This window comes from Poecilia reticulata, chromosome 22 (assembly GCF_904066995.2).
Source record: "Poecilia reticulata chromosome 22, P_reticulata-male-v2, whole genome shotgun sequence".
NCBI classification, from domain to species: Eukaryota; Metazoa; Chordata; class Actinopteri; order Cyprinodontiformes; family Poeciliidae; genus Poecilia; species Poecilia reticulata.
The window spans coordinates 4576843-4598771 of record NC_088851.1 but is presented as its reverse complement, the minus strand read 5'-3'; the positions used below and the strand labels follow the sequence as shown (position 1 = coordinate 4598771).

The following is a 21929-nucleotide window of genomic DNA, read 5'->3' as shown; positions in this document are numbered from 1 at the left end:
TGGGAAGCGCTGTGGCTCGTCACGTTTCGTGTCAGAACCAACGCCTACCTTGCCATCCAGCTTTGCAGATGCAGCCCTTTCCCTGGCAGCGGCCCCTTTCAGGGTAACCGCAGTCATCCAGGCAGTATGGGATGTCGCAGGCTTCCCCCTTCCAGTTGGCTTCACACTCGCAGTAAACCGAGGCGGTGGAGTTCCCCACCCGGCACTCGCCGCGGCCGGAGCAGTTGTTGGGACACGTGTTGACCCTACCATGGAGACGCACAGGGGGAGAAGGACATCAAGCTTTATCAAGGCATCAGCTTACAGAATGATGAATGCATTTATTACAGATGCATTCATTCTTAGAATCTATACACAGGGCTTGGTTAAGCCTGTCACAATAACAAATTTTGCTGGACGATAAATTGTCGCAGAAGTTACTGTGATAAACTATAATATTGTTGTTTTGAGTAGTTCAAGTAATATAATGTTAAAGGCATAATTATTTCCATCAAGTGAGAAACTTATTTAAAATCACATCTGAATACGTTTTTCATTAAATAAGTCATTAGAAAAAACATGCTACACCATGACACTCTACTTCCTGTCATCATCTTCCACATGGCTTGTCCCAATGGCAATATCCGGTTGTTCATCATGTGACCACTGTGATGGAAAAAAGTGTTTCCATTGCAGTTTTATGATATAAGCCAATTTTGATACGACCAAAAAATTTTTTTATTAAAATTCACATCATTCTAGTGCCAAAACTTTATTGACAAACCTGTTTCTTTTTTTCAAAATTGGCATATTTCCGATAAGGAAAGTTATTCTCAAAATATTACAATTTTGCAATTATAAGACACAACATAAGAATTCAAAACAGTCTGGGGAAAAAGGAACCTTAGAGTTTCTTTTAATTATGGAGAATTTACAACACTCCTTATAGGAAAGAATGTTTTTGTACAAAGGAAAAAACTAAGTTGTGTCATATTTTGATCGAAACTGAAGCTTTCAGCCATCAAAGCAGGACACGGCAGTGAGATGTTAATTTCTCTCCTTGAACGGGCATTGGAAGCGAGGCGAAAGACACAAAGGGCCTCCCTCCCAGCATTCTTTCATGTTCCCTGTTTTGGTTAAAGGTTTGATGTTCCGGCTACTCCGCCTTTCCCAGACACCAAAGACGGGGCGCCCGGGGGCACACTGCCTTCATCCCGACTGTGCATTTCTCCGCCAGCGCCGACACTCATTGCGATGGCAACGGTATCAACGAAGCAGGGAAGAGCCTGGGGAGGGGAGCCGCTGTGCTCTTTAGAGATGTTAACAGCGGACAGTGGCTCTGCTTTGGGTTTGAAAGTCTTTTGGATTTTCTAAGGCAAATTTGATATCTAAAGGATTTGTTTTTCCCATTTGTCAAAATGTACCGTTTTTTTTTTTTTTTTTAATAAAACATTACCAGAAAAAATATATATCCTTTTTTTATGAGGCTTTAGGACAGTTGGTAATTTTTTTTTTCAACAGGAATGCAGGCTCACAGTTGGCAAAAAAAAAATACTGTACTTTAATTGCAAGTTGGTCCAAAGTCGGTCCTCGAGGGCCACCATCCTGCATGTTTTAGTTCTCTCCCTAGTGGTAGTAACAACCTCCTCAGCAAGTCAGTGTTTTCCTTGGGCCTTCTAACGAGCCATCATTTAATGCAGGTGTGCTAAACCAGGGAGAAAACTAAAACATGCAGAATGTCGGCCCTCAAGGATCGACTTTGGGCACCCCTGCAAGACGTTTTAAGACCTTTTTAATGCCAAGTGAGCTAGCTTGATAGCTATGTAGCTAGCCTAGTCACAGGATGAACTGAGGAAGTGAAAGGTCTTCTTGATTTAAAAATCATCATTTTACATAAACGTGGCAAGAACTTCAGAGGCAAAGCTTTGCCTGACTGAAACTCCCACAAAGACAAAAAACTAAACATACGACAATATGAAATTAAAGAGTCCAACAAAGTTTAAGACCCCAAACTTAATGGACTGCACTCATCATAAGACGACACTACATAATCATTCATTTATCATCAATCTAGTGTAGTATATAAAGTCAAATGCATATGTAACAATGTATAAATTGTGGTAACCGTGGAGGAGAGCTCACCTGTATGAAATATTGAAGCCTGTCAGGTTGTAGGCTGCGTCACTGAAGAAGTGCAGCAGCGCGTAGCCGGACTGGGACACCACCTCAGGAACCGTCTCATTCCCGTATCGTTCCGGAACAATCAACCCACTGTAAGAAAAAAAACCAAACAAATAAAACGTATAGTTATGTCTCAAATCTTTCCTCACCTGGCAGGCCTATGTGAAACCCATCCCGTGTTCGAACACTGCAGTTTAATGTACTGAATTTTTTTTTTATTTGTTCATTTGTACAAAACAATATAAAGTAATTTGTAATTTCTCAGTTTTGTTATTACATGTCAAGGGTTCCACAGAAGTTGGCAAATTTCTAAATATCTAAAGTTAAATCTTTAGGGTTGCACCAACTGCAATTTTCTGACCAATCACAGACCTTTAAAAAGCCTGACCTATTAATTCTGATTTTGGCCGATGCCGATTTTTTACTGTGAAAAGTCGATACATATTATGACACAGTTTCAAAGTTGACAAGAGTCGGGTGGCTGTTGTGTTTGTGGAGATGAGATTGGTTTCTCACGCAAGTATCAACCAATTGCCCATAACCCAGAGATAAGGAAATCTGGGCTGATTTTTTTGATGCACTCCTAAAATTTTTTATTGGACTCTTTAATGTGCTTGAAAACTTTCCTACTTCTAAATAGGAGTTGTCTAACCTATTATTACAGAAGGATCGTTTTGTTTTCAGATAGTGCAGCAGCCCAAACTGAAAACCTGAAAATCTTTATGCTGAAGTTAAACTTACCTAAAACAAAGAATCTACTAACTCACTGACTGATACCAACCTGAAAGCAGCGAGCAGCGGCGCGTAAATGGAGTCACCGTCGTAAACGTAGAGATGGTCCCAGCTGCACTCAGTGGCAAAGTGGTTGAATCGTAATCTCAGAACAGTGTTTGGCCTGCAGAAGAGAACAGTTTTATTATTATCATTATTATTATTACAATATCTGTGTGATCACTGAGGAAGTGAAAGGTGTTCTTGATTTAAAAATCATCATTTTACATAAACGTGGCAAGAACTTCAGATTTGTTTTACATATGTAAAAGATCATTGTGCTAATTATATAGTCCTCTTTAAACTAACACATTAAGCTTTCGTCATTGTTCATGTTAACACATTTCTGTTGTAGAGCGTTTATTCTTGATCAAGAGTCCAAGCAGAACTTTAAAAGTGATGGATTCTGCAAACAGGCTGTTTCCAACACTGCCTTTAACCATTTTTGCAGCCATTGTTCTTTAGCATTAAAAGTGGAAAAATCCTGAAGTGATAAAAAGTACTTAACAAAACACCCACATAAAAAAGAAAAATTATATTACACATTTTACAAGCTATATCCACACACACACCGACAGGAAGCAGGCCTCCAAAGAGAGCGCTGCCAATTAAAACAATGAAAGGAACAATAAAACCTTCAAGGTGGTCACTCAATATAGCAGCAAAACATGTTTCATATTTCAATCTTTACCGGGGTATAAAGCTAAGAGCAAACATAGAATTTTAAAGAAGGATGAAAAATTAAAACCTCTGAGATGTTCATGTAAGCTCAAATGAGCAGAAAGGATACTGGATGTTTATAGTTTAACTATTAGAGCCTACAAGTGAGAAACTCAAAAGTCTGATCTTTTTCCATTCAGCGAACACACATAGGCAACAACATGCTTCAGTGTGGAAGTTGTGACGGAGCAAAGATTACTCAGTTTTCAGAAAGTGCTTAAAATCAATTCTAACTTTTCAAAAAAGGGGGTTTAATATAGGATAAGATGTTGCGTGTTTCTTAACGACTTATTACGTGAACAAACTTATTCACATGCGATTTTAATTGCATTTCCTATTTAATGGAAACACCACTATTGCAAAAGTATGTTTTTTTGATTATCATTGACAAAGTTTTGCGCACATTTGTAACAGAAACACAGCTAGTGTCAAAAAATAAATAAAATGGAGCAGATTTCTTGATGTAGCTAGGAGTTTTGAATCTTTGCAACTCCAACCTTTAACAGGTTTTATTCAACTCAAATGAAACCATTTTGTTCATGACTTTACAGACAATAGTGGGTCTTTTCAGTGCCAGTGCTTTTAATAAACAAGGGGGGGAAAAGTAGGGTTTTTGGGGGGCATTTCACATGCCAATCATAACCATTTGATGATGCATCACTAAATTTGACCACCAGCAGCAGCAGACAGCAGAGCAAGCCTGCTACTCAGGCTTTTGACAGAAAACATGAGATTCATACAAATATGTCTCAGCTGTAAATCTATTTAACGTCCAAAAACAAAATCTCTCACAAGAGAACAAAGATCCCTTCTGCGCTTCTTTGGTGAAATACAGGATGTAGGAAGTGTTTTATCAATGGTCACATTTTTGTCCTAAAAATGCTTCTTCATTCAAGTAAAATGGCGATTCATTTGTCCCCTCTCTGAGAGAATAAGTTAAAGTAGGCATGACAGCAGCCCCCAAGCCCCTTCATTACAGGACAAGACTTGTGACCAGTCACACAAACTGGAGACAGGCTAAGGAGGCGCAACATAGAAATGTCCTCTTCTACATTAGCAGCAATCAGTAGAGTCCCTTTGAGCGTAGGAGCAAAAAAAAAAAAAAAAAAGGAAAACACCACACAAATCAGGTCAAAATGTCTTCATGGGTCACGTCACTGCAAGCCATTTAATGAGGAAAATGCATCCAATGGTACAAAGTTATTCCTTTTACGGTTAAAGGGGTTCTGCAAATTTCATCAACACGAAATCAAGTCTTTTTAACACCCTTGTGAATGAAATATATGACCTGTATCGCAGCAAATACTTAGCTAGGATTGAAAACTATTGAATAATTGGTACTACTTGTGAGATTAACCATTTTTGAGCATATTTTAACTATTTAGTCACACTTTTTCTTTAGTGGGAGACATTAATTACAGTTTCTTTTAATCTTTTTCCCCATTTGTCATCGTCTGTGGTTCTCCATTTTAATTTGGTTCCTCGTTCTCAGCCGTTTTTCCCTCAGTAGCTTTGTTTAAATAAAATTCCTCAATAGGCAAAGCTGGTGATTGACCACCGAGTTTAAAATCCACTGAACCTCCAACTTCAGAGTTTGTGTCACACCAAATGTTGCTTTTAGATCAGCGCTAGCAGTAGCAGCGCAACCATTTTCAGGGGAGCTTTAGCCACGCCAAGGAGATGAAAACTAAGAATACGTTGGCAACAGAAGTAAACCAGAAGCAAAGACAAAGATCGTCCAGATATAAAAAAAAATAAACTAACAAGTTAGCCAGGTAGCTAGCAAAGGTATATTAGCAGCTAGTTGCCTGTAGTCAAAAAGAGTAATGAATATGTCTGCGTGCAGCTCAAACTTTTGCCTGACAGAACAGTTCTGCTAGGAAAAAACAAACGAAAGACGACATTTTCAGGACTTAATTTTAGATACATGAATTTCAGACTTTTTAAAGAACCGCAGACAGCCTGTTTATAGTTATTAATGCAAAGTAATCAATTCCATACAATTCAATACATCTCGCTCTACCTTCTTTTAAGATTCATGTGACATCTGAAGAGAATTGAATGTCACAACAATGAAATTCAATCTTTCTTATTGGGATTTTCTGTGAGGGTGCTGCTAGTGCCACATACAATCTATCACAATTTATTCAGTGTGATGTATGAAAATATGCCACCAATACGGATATAAATTCAAAAAAAGAAAAAAAAGAAATCCTGGTGTAATGCACTGCATCACCTCCAGTATATTAAATATCCATCTTATGTTTTTAACATAAGGAAATGTGGAAAAGTTTAAGAGGTGTGAATACTTTTTAAGACACTACATGCTACTAATGAATGGTGTCACAGTGGGGCATTTAAAAAAAGAAAAAAAGACATGTCCTCACTACACAGAATGGATTCTCGTTCTCATAATGGAAAGTAAGACATCATGATGTTCATCTTATGGATTTCCTTTTGATCAGTGGGAGCTTCTTTAGTGCTCGACACATTTATTGGTGTTGATAAATCTGCAGTCTAAGATTTGTGAGCTTAGCCTGTCCAATCCATCCTCTGGGAAGCTGATATGCTGACCTAAAACAATAGGCACTATTGGATTTCTTGCAGTTACTTTGTTCCCAATTTTCATCCGTCAGTGTCTGGAAACAATCTCCCTAAACCTCGCCGGATCACAGAGACGGATTCTGCACAAGACAACTTTATGAGTTTGCTGCTGTTCCTAGCAATCGTTTCTGATTTCATGAGAGGAAAAAAAAAAACTCATTTTAAAAATACTTTCAATTAACGGGGAAGAACTGGCTTTAATGGTATAAAAGAGTTTTAAACTGTTCCTGTCTTTATGAAGGACTGACGATTTTGGATGTATTCCGTTTTTTCCACCAGATATTGTCCGTAGATTTGGTCTCCTTCGGGTACCTGGCTTAATAATTACTGAAGAACAGCACAGCTAACATCTAGCATTTTGTTGACAACTTCGTCACAGGCTACGTTCACAGAGTGGGCGAAAGCAACCCAAATCCAAATTGTTTGCCCATATGCGACCTATAGCCAGCACTTTGTCACTACAGTCTGAATTGCTGTGAAAAAGTCTGATCTTTAAAAGAAAAAGGGAAAAAAAAACCCCGATTTGAGACACTTCCATATGTGGTACTTACCCGATTGTTTTCAAAATGTTTTCAGTCTCAATTGGCGTATTGCATGTGATTCAACTTTTATGTCATCGTCTTTGGTTACCTAGCAACAACCTGTCGAGTAACTTGCGCAACAGCAGTTTCATGTTTCGCCACCATGCTTCATAGCTAGTTAAAAAAAAAAAAACGTTTCCAACACCAGTGTGGCAGTATTTCATATATTTAAAACAAATAAAAACTGATCAATATCGAATGATACAATGAAACCCTTATAATGTGACACGTTTTTCAGCCATGTCATTCAGCCCCACTTGACAGCAGCAGATTGAACCGAGCAGTAGAGAGCCCACCTCCACATGTTGCAAAGAGATTATGTAACCCAAAAAAAACTCCAAACAAGTAATACTGGAGAAAACAAACTGAGCAAATCATCCACCCATGGAAGTGTCCAGAGCTGTGGGGAAGCAGGTGCTTTTTTCACCCAGTCATCTGCGAGAGGCAGGGTGTACCTCAGATAATTTGCCAATCCATTATAGAGCAAAACAGAGAGAGAGAGGAAGAATGCTCACGAATGTCTCTTATCTGCAGGAAGCTGGAATATCCAGAGAGAACCCACACATACGGAGAACATGCATGGTCTATGCAGAAAGACCTGAACCGGCTCACCAGAACAAATCATGCAATATTATAACATGTTTACTTATTTAGCAATTTAAAAAACAACAGCACATGGTTAACAGTGTGCCATCAATGCAGTGTAGTAACACTGAACTCAAGTTTTACTGTATCAAGTCATGAAAAAACACCAAAGGAAGTAAAGTTAAGTTGGGGAGTAGAGATGAACCGATCAGATATTAATATCTGTATCGATACTGATATTGAAAAAAAAAAAAAATAATAGATCACGTATAGATGGCTATGTGCCGATCCATAAGGACAGATCTATTCAGTCTTATTCTATGCTCTGTGATTTCAGCAATGCTGTATTATTGGCTTCATATTGAATTAAAAATTCCTAATTGCACTTTCTGAACCAATTGACAGAAAGTTTGTTGCAGTTTATTTTTGCATGTTTGAACAAGATAGCCAACATATTGTTTTTGTCATTTTCAGTTTCCTTTTTCATTTTCCATTGACTGTTCTACTCCTAACTGAACAAATTAAAATGTGCTTTTTGTGTTTGACATGAAAAATATGTCAATACACCAACCGCTTGTGAAGCTGTTAGTGTATTTAAGTGTGCTGTCCTGGTGCAGAGTTAGCAAAAAAATATCGGTATCGGAAGAGAAAACAAAATGGATCGCCGCAGGGATTAGTTGACACCGCAAGTCATTAAAAAAATGTTGATGATGAGTTTTATTGTCATGTCGTACAGAGCAGAACCACTTCCATGTTTATAGAACTGCCAGGAAGTTTTGGTGACCGTTTCGCTTTAAGTTTCTGCTGGCATTGTCTGTCTGCTAGCAAGTTAGAGCAAAGTCTGATTCTCATTCAGCAGCAGCACGACTGTAGTGCAGGAGCATCAACACAGGCACATAAGGACACACCGGGGCTTTGTGACAACTCCAAATGGATACGTATTGTTGCATTAAAGTGACAGTGTGGTGCATAATTTTACCTACGGCAGTAATTGGCGATAATATTGGTAAAGATTCCAAAGACATTATCGGGTGTGATATGTGGTTACGTATTTTCTTCTTTCCCTTGGAGCGGGTGTCAACAGCATGAAATGGTGTTCATGCTGTAAGATTATCTCAACAGTAATGTTTAACTTTTAACAGCGAAACTCTGGGCAACCTTTGGTTAAGTAGGTAATCTAAAATACTTAACTTATATTACTCCTTCTCATACTTCCGCTGTGGTGGCATTTTGAATTAAAATATATAGAATAAAAAAAAAATATATATGGCAAAAAAAAAAGTTAAAATGATATGAGTATTTTGTTCAGGCGCTGTGGCTGCTGGTCTAATGATGGTGAGTTTGCACTGTACTTACTGTCCCTCGATAAGCCAGGTGCACTTGGTCTTGTACTGATAGTTTCCTGGGCCATCAGTCAGGTAACCGGACGGTCCTGTGAGCCTAGAGGAGAAATGAGACAGAAAGAAAGAATACATTTAAATCCACAAATAGACTTTTAAAATTAAAAAAGAAAAACATTGAGCTTAAATAAAAACCTGATCAAAGTTTATGTATACGAGTTATTTGACCAACTGCGGCTTACTAGTTTGTTTTTTGTCTCCACTTTGTTTCCAGTTTTCTCATGTATTTATTTTTGATTAATGAATTTATTTTCATTAATTTGTGTATGCATTTAGTTTTATCTATGCCACTTGGAAGTGGGTCAGAAGGTAAAACCTCAATTAAGAAAATAAATAAATACTGCATGAACTAAACTACTTTATAGGGACAGTATAATGCATTTTGTAGTACATAATGCCATGTTGTAGCACAATCGACCACGTTACCTAAAGTTGTTATGAATATGCTGTGTATATCAAATATGACTTAAAACAAATGTGACTTTGTAATTTGGCGCCTTAAAATTGGGGTTCTGTCTCTTTAAGAAGCTCCTGCTCTTTCTGAAGCTCCACCTTCAGGAAGTCATCACAACATGGTTCCTCTATTAACTCTTAAACAACATTTTTACCAACGGTGCACTGAGAAGTAGCTCCTATAACGAGCTCAGCAGATGCGCAGTCCCACCAGGTGTTTGCTAATTGCTGCTGGCTAGTCTAAAGGAGACACGCGGGGAAGGGCTGCTCTGTGAGGCAGAAGCCCAAAAGGCTCAGAGGAGGAGCTGCATCTTGAAGGGGGAGCTAGAACCACCTAGGTGTTTTGCAAAGCTGAATGGGGCCATGAAAATTAAAGAATTTCTCAAACATGGACAAAAGACTCAAGGCAACATTCAGGTATGCTTTTTAATAATGGGATAACTTAATAATATGATGTAAAGCTCAACAATGTCAATTTTATATGATACTAAAAGTAATAAAATTGTATAATAAGAAAAATATTTAACCAAAAGCTACAAATAGTTCCACATTTCAGCAATTGTGCATATCGTGTCACAATACAGCATTAAAAACCCCCAAAACAAACCAAAAAAAAAAACAACCAAACAAACTTTGCACTGTTGCACAAGAGTTGGCCAGCAGATCAGTGAGTTCAGGTAAACACCAACTTCTGCTGCCACACGTCACTTCAGGCAGTGGATGAGTGAGCAACAGAGTGAGTAAAGATTAAACCTCACGGCAAATTACAGGAGGCCATGACACAAACGCTCGTAATTGTACAGTACGGCCTGTTGTTGCCAGCAGAGGGAAACTCGCCCACTCTGGGGAGCGAGAGAGCGTAATCATTAACGACAGCGAGCCCGCCGACGCACCCCAGACCGTTGTTTTCCACAACAGTCTCACCTTAAAGTCAGCAGAGACGGCCGAGCCGAGAACACACATCGACTGCCGAGGAGCGCGAATCGGCCCTATGATTACACCTCCAGCCTCAAGAAACCTCAGAAACCAGATGTTATTCTGACAGATCTCACAAGATTTAGAGGATATGCTTCTGGAAACCAAAGAAACTTTGATAGTTCTAGCCAGGCATGTTGTGAAAGATTACTTTATTCATATGTAGGTAACAAGTGCGCTGCAACCTCTTGTTTGTGAGAGGTTTCCTAAAGCCACAAAGAGACAGGTCAACAGTTGCAGGCGGTTGTTTGGGTTGGGAGGCTCAAAGTCCATTGGCAAGGGTGTTTTTAAGAGAATGCCAAACATATGACAGTGCTGCACTAAAAGCTACCATGTTGCATCTTGTGACAAACATTGTAGATGTAAACATAAAAAAAAAAAAAAAAAAAAAGGAGGAGGAGGAGTTGAATTCCAAGAAAATCTCAAATATTTTATGAGATTAATCAGAATTTTGGGGGGAGTTTTTTCCAAAGTTTCTACTTTTTTGTGGTTGTAGCATCTGTAGTATTTATAAGAAGACCTGTCACCATAATAAACTTAGTCAGGTGATAAATTGTCCCAGAGGTCATTTTCAGTTAGTGATTATAATAATGGCTCACTAGTGGAAGTACATCCAATCAAAGCTTAGAAAGAAAAGCTTTAAAGAACATCTAACACTGTAACTGGAAAACATCTTAAATCTCCAAAATAAAAACAAAACAATAATTAAAATGGATTATTGAAAGTGTATTTCCAAAAATAATAATAATTTACCCAGAACAAGGAAAACATGCAGAAGTGTTTGTCTAATGTTTCTCAAAATTTCGGCTGTTGTCCAAATGGAAATGATCACACATAAGACAATAAATCTGAAATGAAGGCAGAGAGAACAAATTCCTGCTGACGGCTTGGGTTGGTATCACAGGTTCATAGCTTACCAACTGCTTTGAGAGAGCAGGTTAAAGATGTGAGTATCAGTTCAGCGGATAGTCAGTAATCGCAGCTCTCCGGGGCAAACAGGGACTCCCAGCTCGCAGACGAGCTGAGCTCCTTCAAACGAAAAGCGGCTTCAGACAGTCCTGATCCCAACGTGCCACCCAGCAGTGAGCACACAGCTTCTTTAACACCGTTCTTGTCACTTATTTTAAAAAACACAATCTCTACCGACACAGATTGCTCAACAATACTTGTGATTCGAGTCTACCATCTCCACATTTTGATACATTAAAAGGACTGTATCCAGTAAATATTGAGGAATTTATACAACACTGGATGATGCGATCAGTTGCTAGCAGACGCTGCTACTCCACTTCATTTGCTTTTGTCAGATGATTTTAACTTTCAACTTTGCTCTTTCAATCCATGAAGCCTCTTTTTCTACTTCTTTGCCACTTGACGTAAATTTTACATCCATAAAACCAAATTAAAATAATTTTATGTTTATCATGAAAAATAATAGGGGAGCACCAATTGGAGTTTTCAGGCCTGACCTGCCGATTTCAGTCAGAAACCGATTTTTCTTGTCAACAAAAGTGGACCGTGGCTGATTTTCAGACCTGTGCGACAGTAAATGAGACTGGTTTCTCAGACAAGTATCGTTCAATTGCCGATCTCCCACAGTGAAGGAAATGGGGGAGAATTTATCTGTGCACTGCACAACTGAAAAAAAAAAATCTAAAAATGTTCAATGAACATTATGACTTTGGCAAGTACCAATGCAAACCAGAAAAAAATAATGAAACCTGCATTATCTGCTTCCACTTTACATCAAGAAAAACTCAGATATTGAAGAATTACATGTTGTGGTGCCTTAAATAAAACAAAACAACCACAAATGTAGTCAGTACACAAAATGTGATATGACAGCAATTAAACTGTTTGTCGACTCATCAGCTTTGGATGACCCACTTAACTTTAACCGAGTCAGCTAACCAATACATCATGTACTGCTCTGGATGGGAATTGAGAGGCAGACTGCATGGTAAGCTACTAGCTAGTACTGCAATCCATGGTTAATTATTAGTGTAATGGACTTATTTAGACTAGCAGTTTAAGATTCAGTTGTTTTTTTAGATTAATAAGTTGAGAAAGCACAACTTTCAGATGCCATTATCTCTAACTCAGCATTGGCTTTTTGCAAAATATTTGACGCATCTTAATCAAACCAACACATGAGGTTAAAATCTTAGGACAAATTTAAAATATCCGTATTAAGGCCACGCTGAAATTTCGGTGCTAGATGTTAAATGCAGTTCTTATAAACCATAAATGAAGGTTCAGACTTATAAATGCCAAACTTCCAAACATTTCTGCTAATTAGAAACATTTTAGTGTGACCTTCATTTATTTGGAAACAATCTCGTCTTTTCATACCATTCACAACCAAAATTTAATCAGAGTTTGGAAATTCAATCATTCCATTTGGTTTTCCCTGGAATGTTCAAAACTTCAATTAGTTTGGGACAGCAGATGAAACTCAAGCATTTGATAGAATTGTCCAGAACCGTTACAGCAACCGATGCCCTGAATGAATCAATGTTCTTCTGTCATTCCAATATGTCCCAGCTTTCGAACGCGTCAACACAATCAAAGCACTGTTTATAACATTTCACAACCGTGTGGCAGTAAATACTCAATGAAGTGGCCCTTTCATATTTTTACAGTGGGAGTGAATGCAACACATATGATAAGATCACTTGTATTACACGGCATGGTGGCAAAATAAGGCCATTCCAAAACCAGCTTCTGATCTGATTAATGATCAGAAGATGGTTTGTGATCTGATTTATCATCTGCCGTATCAGGAGTTTCAATCGGAAGTCAAGTTCAGCTATATATAATACAGAATGTTTGAGCTTGATGTGAAGTTAGATTATAGAAAACTGTCAAAATAAACACGTTGGTGCAACTTACAGATATTGTATGCCAACCGTTTTTTCTTGATATTTTCTGGTAAGAAAGTACGAATCGCAAGTGACCAGCCTCAGCATGGTAGTTACCAGTCTAACCAAGGCTAATGCTAGCATATCCAAGGCTAATGCTAGCATATTCAAGGCTAAAGCTAGCCTATCTGTGCTAACTGACCGCAGAGAAATATAGCAATGCAATAGGTGATCGCAGTTTGCATTAAGGATAATATTAAAGTGTTCTTTTTTATCACAATATTTAATAATTTCCTGATGTTGGAATGCATTATGATAGCATTTTTCTAAGTTCAAAAAGTTAGTATGCCAACACATCGGTTTCCGTTTGTGTATTATAAGCCTGGCGAGCCGCAAGGATGTACCGTATTTAACATATAAGGTGCACCTAAAATCCTTCAATTTCCTCAAAAGCCGACAGTGCGCCTTATAATCCGGTGTGCCTTATATATGGACCAATATTGAGATACAACAGGTCTAGCAACTACGGTAAGCAGCCGCCGACTTCATTTTCGCCCGTATAAGAAGAAGCATGCGGTGCATGCTGAGATAGTTGTCAAAACGCTGGTTTGTTAATAAAGTTTGACTGACCTATCTACCTGCCGGCCCGATAATCAGGTCATCTGCAGGTCATTTAGCGCCACGTTCTCCACGAACATGCTGTGCGCGAACGGAGAAGGGTGACCATCGTCCGGCCACGCCTTGGCCCAGTCGCAAAAGGCTCTCCTTGCCGACCGGAGTCGGACTGTTTTGTTGACATTCTTTATGTCAACAAATGTCATCCAGGGTGCTTCGACTAGGGTTACCAAGGGACCAGCCTCTATACATTTAAAGCCGGAGTGGGGGAGGGGGGGGAGAGAGACGGAGACTGCGGCGGCAGCATGTCGGTTGGTCTGTGTTACCCAGAAAGCAGTTGGGCACAATATCACAACACCAACACCGTGAGTGAAACAATGACTGGGGCAGCCTACTTTATAAAGTACTCGGGGACCACTTCTTTATTATTACACATCCACATTTCTAGAGTACGGAACAAATTATACTCTACAAATGTGTAGACAGCTGTAGCGTCTATTCTATCTATTCTATGCGCCTTATGTGGTGCGCGTTATATATGCGCCTTATAGTGCGGAAAATACGGTACAGGCCGTATTTCACTTACAGGTTTATAACTCACCAAAGACAGGTTGTGATGGTAGGTTTCTAGCTGTATGTTCAGTCCATAACAAAGTCACCTATGAAACCCATCGTTAGCATACATATAACAGATTAGAACCTCAACCAGGCTACCTGAAACTTTGTTTCTTTTAAGTGCCTTGCAAAAAATGACATTTTCATAAATTCTACAAGCGCAAAACTCTTTCAGCTCATCGCGCTGGTACAGCGTTTCACATTAATTACATTAGAAAGCCAAAGAATCAGAGTTAGTGTCCGTAAGAGAACACACGTCAGAGGCTTACACTGGCTCCATGTTGCACAGACAAGGACCTTATTCACAAATCTGTCGGTCTGCAAAAGAATAGCGACTCAAGACCTCATCCCGTCTAAAAAGACTATTTACAAAACCATCTATTTACAAATCTAATAAAAATTCCATTACTAATAAAATGCCATGGCTTGCCCTTGGGAGTGCTTTATGGCTCCAACCAAGGACAGAGCCAACATCTGTTGCTACAATTTATAATTAAATTTGTTCAGCCTTTGGGTATCAGCATTACAAGAAATAATTATGGCTACAACTTGAAGTAAAACTAATAAAAGTAACACAGGAAACCATCCAAAGCAGCAAAAGTTTATTCTAAGAGTCTGGGTTCCTGAGCCTTGTATGGTAGCATTGTCTGTATGCTAAATACAGCCACAGACAGCAAGTTCCCCTCTGAAAAACCACCAGTTTTTAATACAATGCCAGTGATAAAATACATGGTGGGAAAAAAAAAAAAAACACTTTACCCTGCCACTTGGAGATAATCAGCCTAGCTAAAATAGGTGTATAATGAACAGACTGCAAATGTGGCTTGTATCAAATGAATTGGCAAGCTTAATCTGATAGACTTTCCATTGGGGAGTCTGTGCCATGCATTTCTAGGTTCTTATTGGGAATTCGGTCACAATATCAACACTTTAGTGGCTAGGAAGAACTAAACGTTTCTGAACATGAGTGAAAGGGAATTTTCCATTGATTTTTCCCTACGAAGCACACAACAAAGGTTTTAGAAACAGAAAGTTCAAAATCTGATTTCAGAGCCATAGAGCATCAAGTTCAGATTTTCATATTAAGTCGCTCTGTCCCATTATTTATTTTTGGCAAACTGGGCCGTTTGAGAGGTCTTGGAAAAATTACCTGACGATTGGAACTAACCAATCCTAATCGGCTGTTCAGGAGATTGGGGGGGAAAAAAGCCAATCTTTTTTTCAGATCAGTGAATGCCTGTACCTAAACCAAGAGGTGTTAGTAACAACACTCTTCAGTGCGGATGATTAAACTGAGTGATAAAGCTACTGAATTTAATCGAGGTCTTTAAAAAATTAAGCGAGGAAGCACAGAAATGCAAAAATTATTGACAATCAAAGGTCAGCTTTTGTTTTAAGAGTGCCAACTTTAAAGCGAGAGAAAGACCTTAGCATCATTGCTCTGTATTATCTTTTAAAGAGTCTATCTCATAGTTTATGATGAATTAGGAACATTTGTGGAAAACGCTGCAGATGTAGAGGAACTAGAGGAACAAGTTTAAAAAGAGAGGTTACCTACAACCCAAGTTGTAGGTAACCCTCTAGTTTAGCATTAACACAAACCACCAGAAGTGCTATTAAACCATACGTGGAACTCAGTGAAATTATTTAACTGCAGAGCTGCGTAATACCAACTGCTCTTTCCAATCACTAATGTAACCACTGGTGCTAATTTACATGAAATTTATGATAGGCAATATTAGTCTGCTGTATAAACTTTGTATCTATAAATTTTAAAATCGATTTTATAAACTTAATCCAATTGTTGGTCTATCATCTTGTTTGATAAGCATGTTTTACAGCTTCTATTTATTTAGACTTTTGATTCAGGTAAACTCCGACAGAACATTAGGGCCAAGTCGAGATTTCTCTCATTTTTAATTACAAGATTAAAGTCATAATATTAAAATGATAGTCATAATGACACAAGAATAATGTTGTACAACAATAAAATCAGAATATTAGGAGAATAAAGTCTCCATAGGACCAGAATAACATTGTAATATTAGGAGAATGAAGTAGTAATTTTAATGAGAAAAAAAAAATTTAAATGAGGAATGTTGAGAAACTTGTGAAGATATACTTTGCTGTCAGTTTTATAGATACAGAAATACTTAGTCATTTAATACTGAGGTGTTAGATTATCAGATTATCAGTAGCAGCACTTTGAAACGATTGTGAAAACTATTGATGCTGTTCTGAAAGAACAACACAGAGTGAGTTGGTCATGTCAGATCTCCATGTTTATAGTTTTTTATCCTCAAACAACTGATTTCACTTAATTTTAATGCATTGTTGTCTCTTAACAAAATTTGCCGTTGTACAACTCACAGAACGGATGACTGAGATAAAAGACAATTTAAAAAAATATTTTTTTTTTTTTCATCTCTTGTAAATAGGAAGTCAGACCTGGAATGAAAACATTTGAGATTTTATTTTTAACCTATATGAACCAGCCCTGCTTGTAGGTAAACAAAGGGAATTATGCTGCACATTTTTTTTCCCCGCTGGGTTTGTTAGTACAGATTGCCAATAAGGTTATGTTTGCATCGTAACCTGTGGAATTTTATCACAGCTTTCAATGACGCAGTTAGAGACAGTTTTATTTCTTTAGTTTGCTTCAAATCATTGATTTGTTCGACCTTTGATTGTTATGACAAATACCAATGTCTTTTTGGGCTGTAAATTTTAATTAACGCGCAAAATAAGACATCAAAACTATTCTGTTGCCTTTTAGAGTTCAGCGCAACAAATCTGAATCGGTTTTAGGCAGGCCAGCACTTCACGAATCCCAGAGATGAGAAACTGGTAAATAGAATTATGCAGTCAGATGATAAAAGAGAAAATTCTATTAAAAAAGGGCCATAAATCTAAGATTGTGGTTTACCAAACCCCTCGTGCTGGTGGTCTTGAGTATGTAGAGTTCCAGCCATGTTTCTTTTTTATTTTATTATTCTTAATATTTTTCTTTGTGTAAGCACAACCAAAGGCAAACCGCTCCGTCCAGTCAGCACCGACCCTCAGCAACTGGCTGGGCTTCCTTTTCGCCGTCCAACGGCTGAGCCACACACAGCACAACATGGCATGGCTTACACGGGTTCAACTTTACAGCCTAACAGGCTGGCAATGTGCTGAGGCAGCATGACACGAGGTAACAAATTAAACCTGAGGAAAGATGGCGCTCACGCTGAATCGCCGCTAAGCAGGTGAAGACACACCAACTCGCTGCAAAATCAGTAAGGCTGGCTTCCACGGTCGACTCAATTCAGGGTACGGAGAAAGTAAACGAGGGAAAGAGCTGATCTCTCACTCTGCTGCTCGTTTGTGTCGAATCGGTGGGCTGATGTTCAGAGAGGCGCAATGCCGTCCAAAGCAGTCAGTAATATGATCAGCAGTCGGTTAGGCTAAGTGAAGCTGTCATCAAGTGATGCAGATTGTTGTTTTGTTTTTCCGTCTCAGTGAAATCATAATGCATTTTTTAACGCTCTTAAATTATTTTATTTTTTTAAATCAATGTGTTTACATCCTTGCTAGTATTTGCACAATCATTTGCACTAATTTATATTTTTACTAATATTTTTTTTTATTATTTAGAAATTTATTTAATATCAAAGTAGAAATACATGGTGCGTTACATTTTTACTCATTTTTAATGAAATTTCCACTTCTGTTTTTCTGCACTGGTATATACTGTATTGTAAATGAGACTTTTTTTTAATGTTCAATACATATGAATATCATGTTGGGGGGGAAAGTGAACCAACATTCTTTGGATCATGAGTCTGATTTTTTTCTAAGAACTGCTCAGTATTTTCTCTTATAGTCTTGTACAAGAGAGTATATCATGATTTGTTACTTTTAATATGGGTTTTTACATACATTGCTTTTAACACTTTTACAACATTTTTTTGTGTGTGAACTATTATATCTGATGCTGCCTTTACACCTGAATTTCCCCTTTTTGGGACAATAAAAGGCTGTTTTTAATTTAAAAAAAACTAGGGATCCCAAAAGTAAGTTAACTCTGCTCTGCTCTGCTCTACCACGACGACGTGAGAGGACGTTAAGATGGAGCTGCTGTATTCCACATCCTACACTGGGGATGTGGAATACATCCCCAGTGTAATCTGAACTGAGCTTGTTGCTGGAAAATGTTTAGATTTTTACAGGCCTGACAGGATAAAACATGGAGAGCTCCTGGAAAAATGCATAAAATGAAGATTTAATGTTTTTCTTTGAGGGTCAAAACTGATGCAGTCAAAAATAATTGTGTTTCAGATTAATTAAGAGATTAATCTGAAACATCTATGAGAAAAATGTGGTGTATTTACCACCACATTATGAACTGTAACTCGCAGCTGTTTCCACACAGTTCAAAGGCTTTGTCGTCAAGTAAATATTGTCCCAGCTCGACTTGCGCTCGCGGGAAATGGAACGCGTGTAAGCCTGACTCAATAAATCAATTAATCGCATGATGACGTCAGAACAAGCGAGGTCGTTTCCAATTGTGAGATTGTTTTTCTTTCTACCAAAAAACTGGACGACAAAAGGCTCCAGTCTGGTGTTTTGGTCTCAACTTGCTGCTTTTTTAAGGGCAATTTTGTTTACAGAAACTCCAGGATACACTTATTCATTTTGGATATTTAACATGTCTTAAATATCCAAATGTTAAATGTTTGTCAGAAATTAAAGTTTATTGATCTTTGAGAGGGTGTACTTGCATTATTATAATATTACCGTTATATGACTTAAACAATATCATCGTTTATCGCAATAACTTCAATTTATCGTCCATCTGTTACCAAGACAGGCCTAAATACTCACTCCCTTTAATGCCAAGCCGTTTAAGTATTATGTACGTGTCTGGAGGTACTTATTTCTTCCTTCAACTTTCTTCCGATGGAAATTGGAAGAAGTCACATCAATGCCTGGAAAAAGTTTCTCAACTATTTTTTTTTACATGTTTATGTTACAAAGACAAACTTCAACATATCTATTTAGAATGTCAGGCAACAGACCAAATAATAAACCGACTTAATCGAATCATTTTAAAGAACAAAGGGAAATCGTTTACAAAAATGTTTTGCGTATAGATTTAGTCTTAATGAGGTGCTTTCTAGACTCATCTTTCTCTGCTGTTACAGCTGCTCATCTCTTAGAGAAGATCTCCATCAGCTTTGCACAACTAATAACATTTTTAATTTTTGCCTTTTGCAAAAGGAGCGCTTTAATGAGCGCAGCAGTGCAACTTGGAGATGAAAGCATCATGCTATGAGTTGGGAGTTGATGCTAAGACAAATGAAGCCAAATAAAGAGCAATCCTGGGGGGTTAAAACAAAATCTTATAGAAAGTAAGAGACTTCAGACATATAGCCTGACTTGTAAAGAAGAGTTTAGATGCTTGAAAACTGTTCAGACTTTCTTCATCCAGTCTGAGCTGGAGCCGTTGTGCAAAGAGGAACTGGCAAAAATGCTATTGTGTGGATAGACACATTAGCATTACTTCACCCAAAATATGTGCAGCTGCAACTCCAGTGTAAGGTGACTGTGCAGATGTACAGATGTCACGTTTGTACCCCTGATTTTTATGTGTTAAAAAAAACAACAGCAAAAAACAAGAACTGATGTTCTTAAAGTTTCTTTGCACTTCATAGGTTTATCTCGTCATGTCACATAAAAACCTAAAATCATACTCTGGAGGTTTGTGATTGTGATATTTTAACGTTTTGCCTTTTTTAGTACGTTGAATTAGCCTATATAAATACTTATTAAAGAAATTTTGATTTAGACTTAAAAAGGACAATATTCAGAGGAGAGCCTTGTTGGTGTGCCAAATTGTGTCCAGACGAAGTTACTTTTAAACTAATTTTCTCTCATTACCATTGAAGTTTCACATTAGTCCCTGTGTTGTAGAAGAGACAGAACCTGTAGTAGTAGTAGTAGTAGTAAAGCGGTGTGCCATTTCTAACGCAGAGCAAACCACCTGAACCGGTCCCAGTGATAGAACCAGCGGTATGCTGTGCTCGGTGTACCTGAATCGCCCTCCGCAGTGCTGGCATTGGTCCCCAACCCAGCCGGGGAAACACACACAGCTGCCCGTAGCGGTGTTACACTGTCCGTTCATACACGGTTTGTCGCATTCCTTCGCCTCGGTGAAACCCGGCAACCCGGAGAGCAGCACGACGGCCGAGAGCAGCAGCGCGGTTGTGAGCATCAACAAGCTCCGACCGGGGCCAGAGCCGGAGCCCGAGCAGGCCCACCGCGTCGCCCCGTACATTCTCTCACAAAAGATGGCTGCTTGAGGCAGGCGGTCCGCCACTTCAGGGGATAACCACCCAGGGAGCTGTCAGTCTGCGGGGGCTCCTTCTTTATCGACGCGGTTGTAGCGTTTCCCTGGAGGTAATAGCGGAGGCTCTTCGCTGAAGGAAAGGCTTCGCTGGTTACTTAGTTTCCATCATTTCAGCGACTGTTTCCCAGCGCCGCACCGAGCCGCATATTGACGTCCAGAAGTGACGTTATGGCGACGGAAATGCGCAACGCAGCGTCCGTGGCCTGAAACCTTTATTTTGAAAACAGGTCATTAATCCCGCCTCCTCAGGTTGGTAACTCCGTTAATGAATCTCGGTGTCATTTCTCACATAATTTTAATTTGTTTATTTTAAAGAAAATTACTTATACAATTTTACTTTGCTCCTTTGTACTCCTGCATTGCTCGTTCATATAAACACCATTCACTCTTTCAAACTCATAAGATACAAAGTCAAACGTATGAGATAAAGTCATAATTGATAAGTCTTCAAAACTGTGGAATCATTGTCGTCATCATTTATTTGTGACTCATTTTTCTCTTATTGTGTTAGTTTTTTACCTTTTTTTACTATGGACCTTTTTGTGTCTGGAATAAAGATTGATTGATTGATTGATCATAATTATGAGATACAAAGTCATAATTTCGACATTCAACTTAGTAGTTTTGAGATTAAAAAAATATGAAACACATTAAGATTATGCTGTTGATGTTCAATTAAAAAAACATGTAGTTGACGTGAATGAGAACTGCATTTTAAATGTTTTAATGAGGAGGTCTTCAAACTAAAATATTTAATGGTTTACAGTTTGATGTAAACACTGAAGTTTCACGTTCAAATAACGTATGCTTAGGCTACATATTATAATGTTATATTATTTTAGGTATTGTTTGTAACTGTCTCGTGTTGGAGGGAGATCTGATTTCTCCGATTTCACGTGATATTTCAGAGGAAGTCATTTAAAAACTGGCAAAGGAATAAGTAGCTATTGGACTGGAGAAGCAATATAATTGAACAATTATCATACAATGTTATTATACAGACATAAAAACGTAAAACATCTGGTAAACCCATATGTTTTATCACTTGCCATTTTGTGTTGCCTTTTTATTTTCAATTATTTGTTACACACCAAAAAAAAAACAGTTTCAACAATTACATTTTTCTTTCTTGAAGGTTTATTGATTGATTCCATCTTATGACTGAAGAGCAGTTTCAATTGTATCTCCCATCTTACAGTGA

The 21929-nt window shown here is 38.2% G+C and overlaps 1 protein-coding gene across 2 annotated transcripts in view; it reads right to left on the bottom strand.

Moving 5' to 3' along the window:
* The window catches only part of atrn (attractin), a 143149-nt gene extending 122248 nt beyond the window's left edge, over window positions 1-20901 (bottom strand). For both annotated transcript variants that reach the window (XM_081603589.1, XM_081603590.1), the window contains exons 1-5: window positions 20412-20901; window positions 8778-8861; window positions 2942-3055; window positions 2122-2250; window positions 49-245 (exon numbers count right to left, since the gene is read on the bottom strand). In XM_081603589.1, coding sequence (XP_081459715.1) covers window positions 49-245; window positions 2122-2250; window positions 2942-3055; window positions 8778-8861; window positions 20412-20656 — 769 coding nt within the window. In that variant the 5' untranslated portion in view covers window positions 20657-20901. The remainder of the gene's footprint in view (window positions 1-48; window positions 246-2121; window positions 2251-2941; window positions 3056-8777; window positions 8862-20411) is intronic.
* Window positions 20902-21929: the final 1028 nt, after the last annotated feature.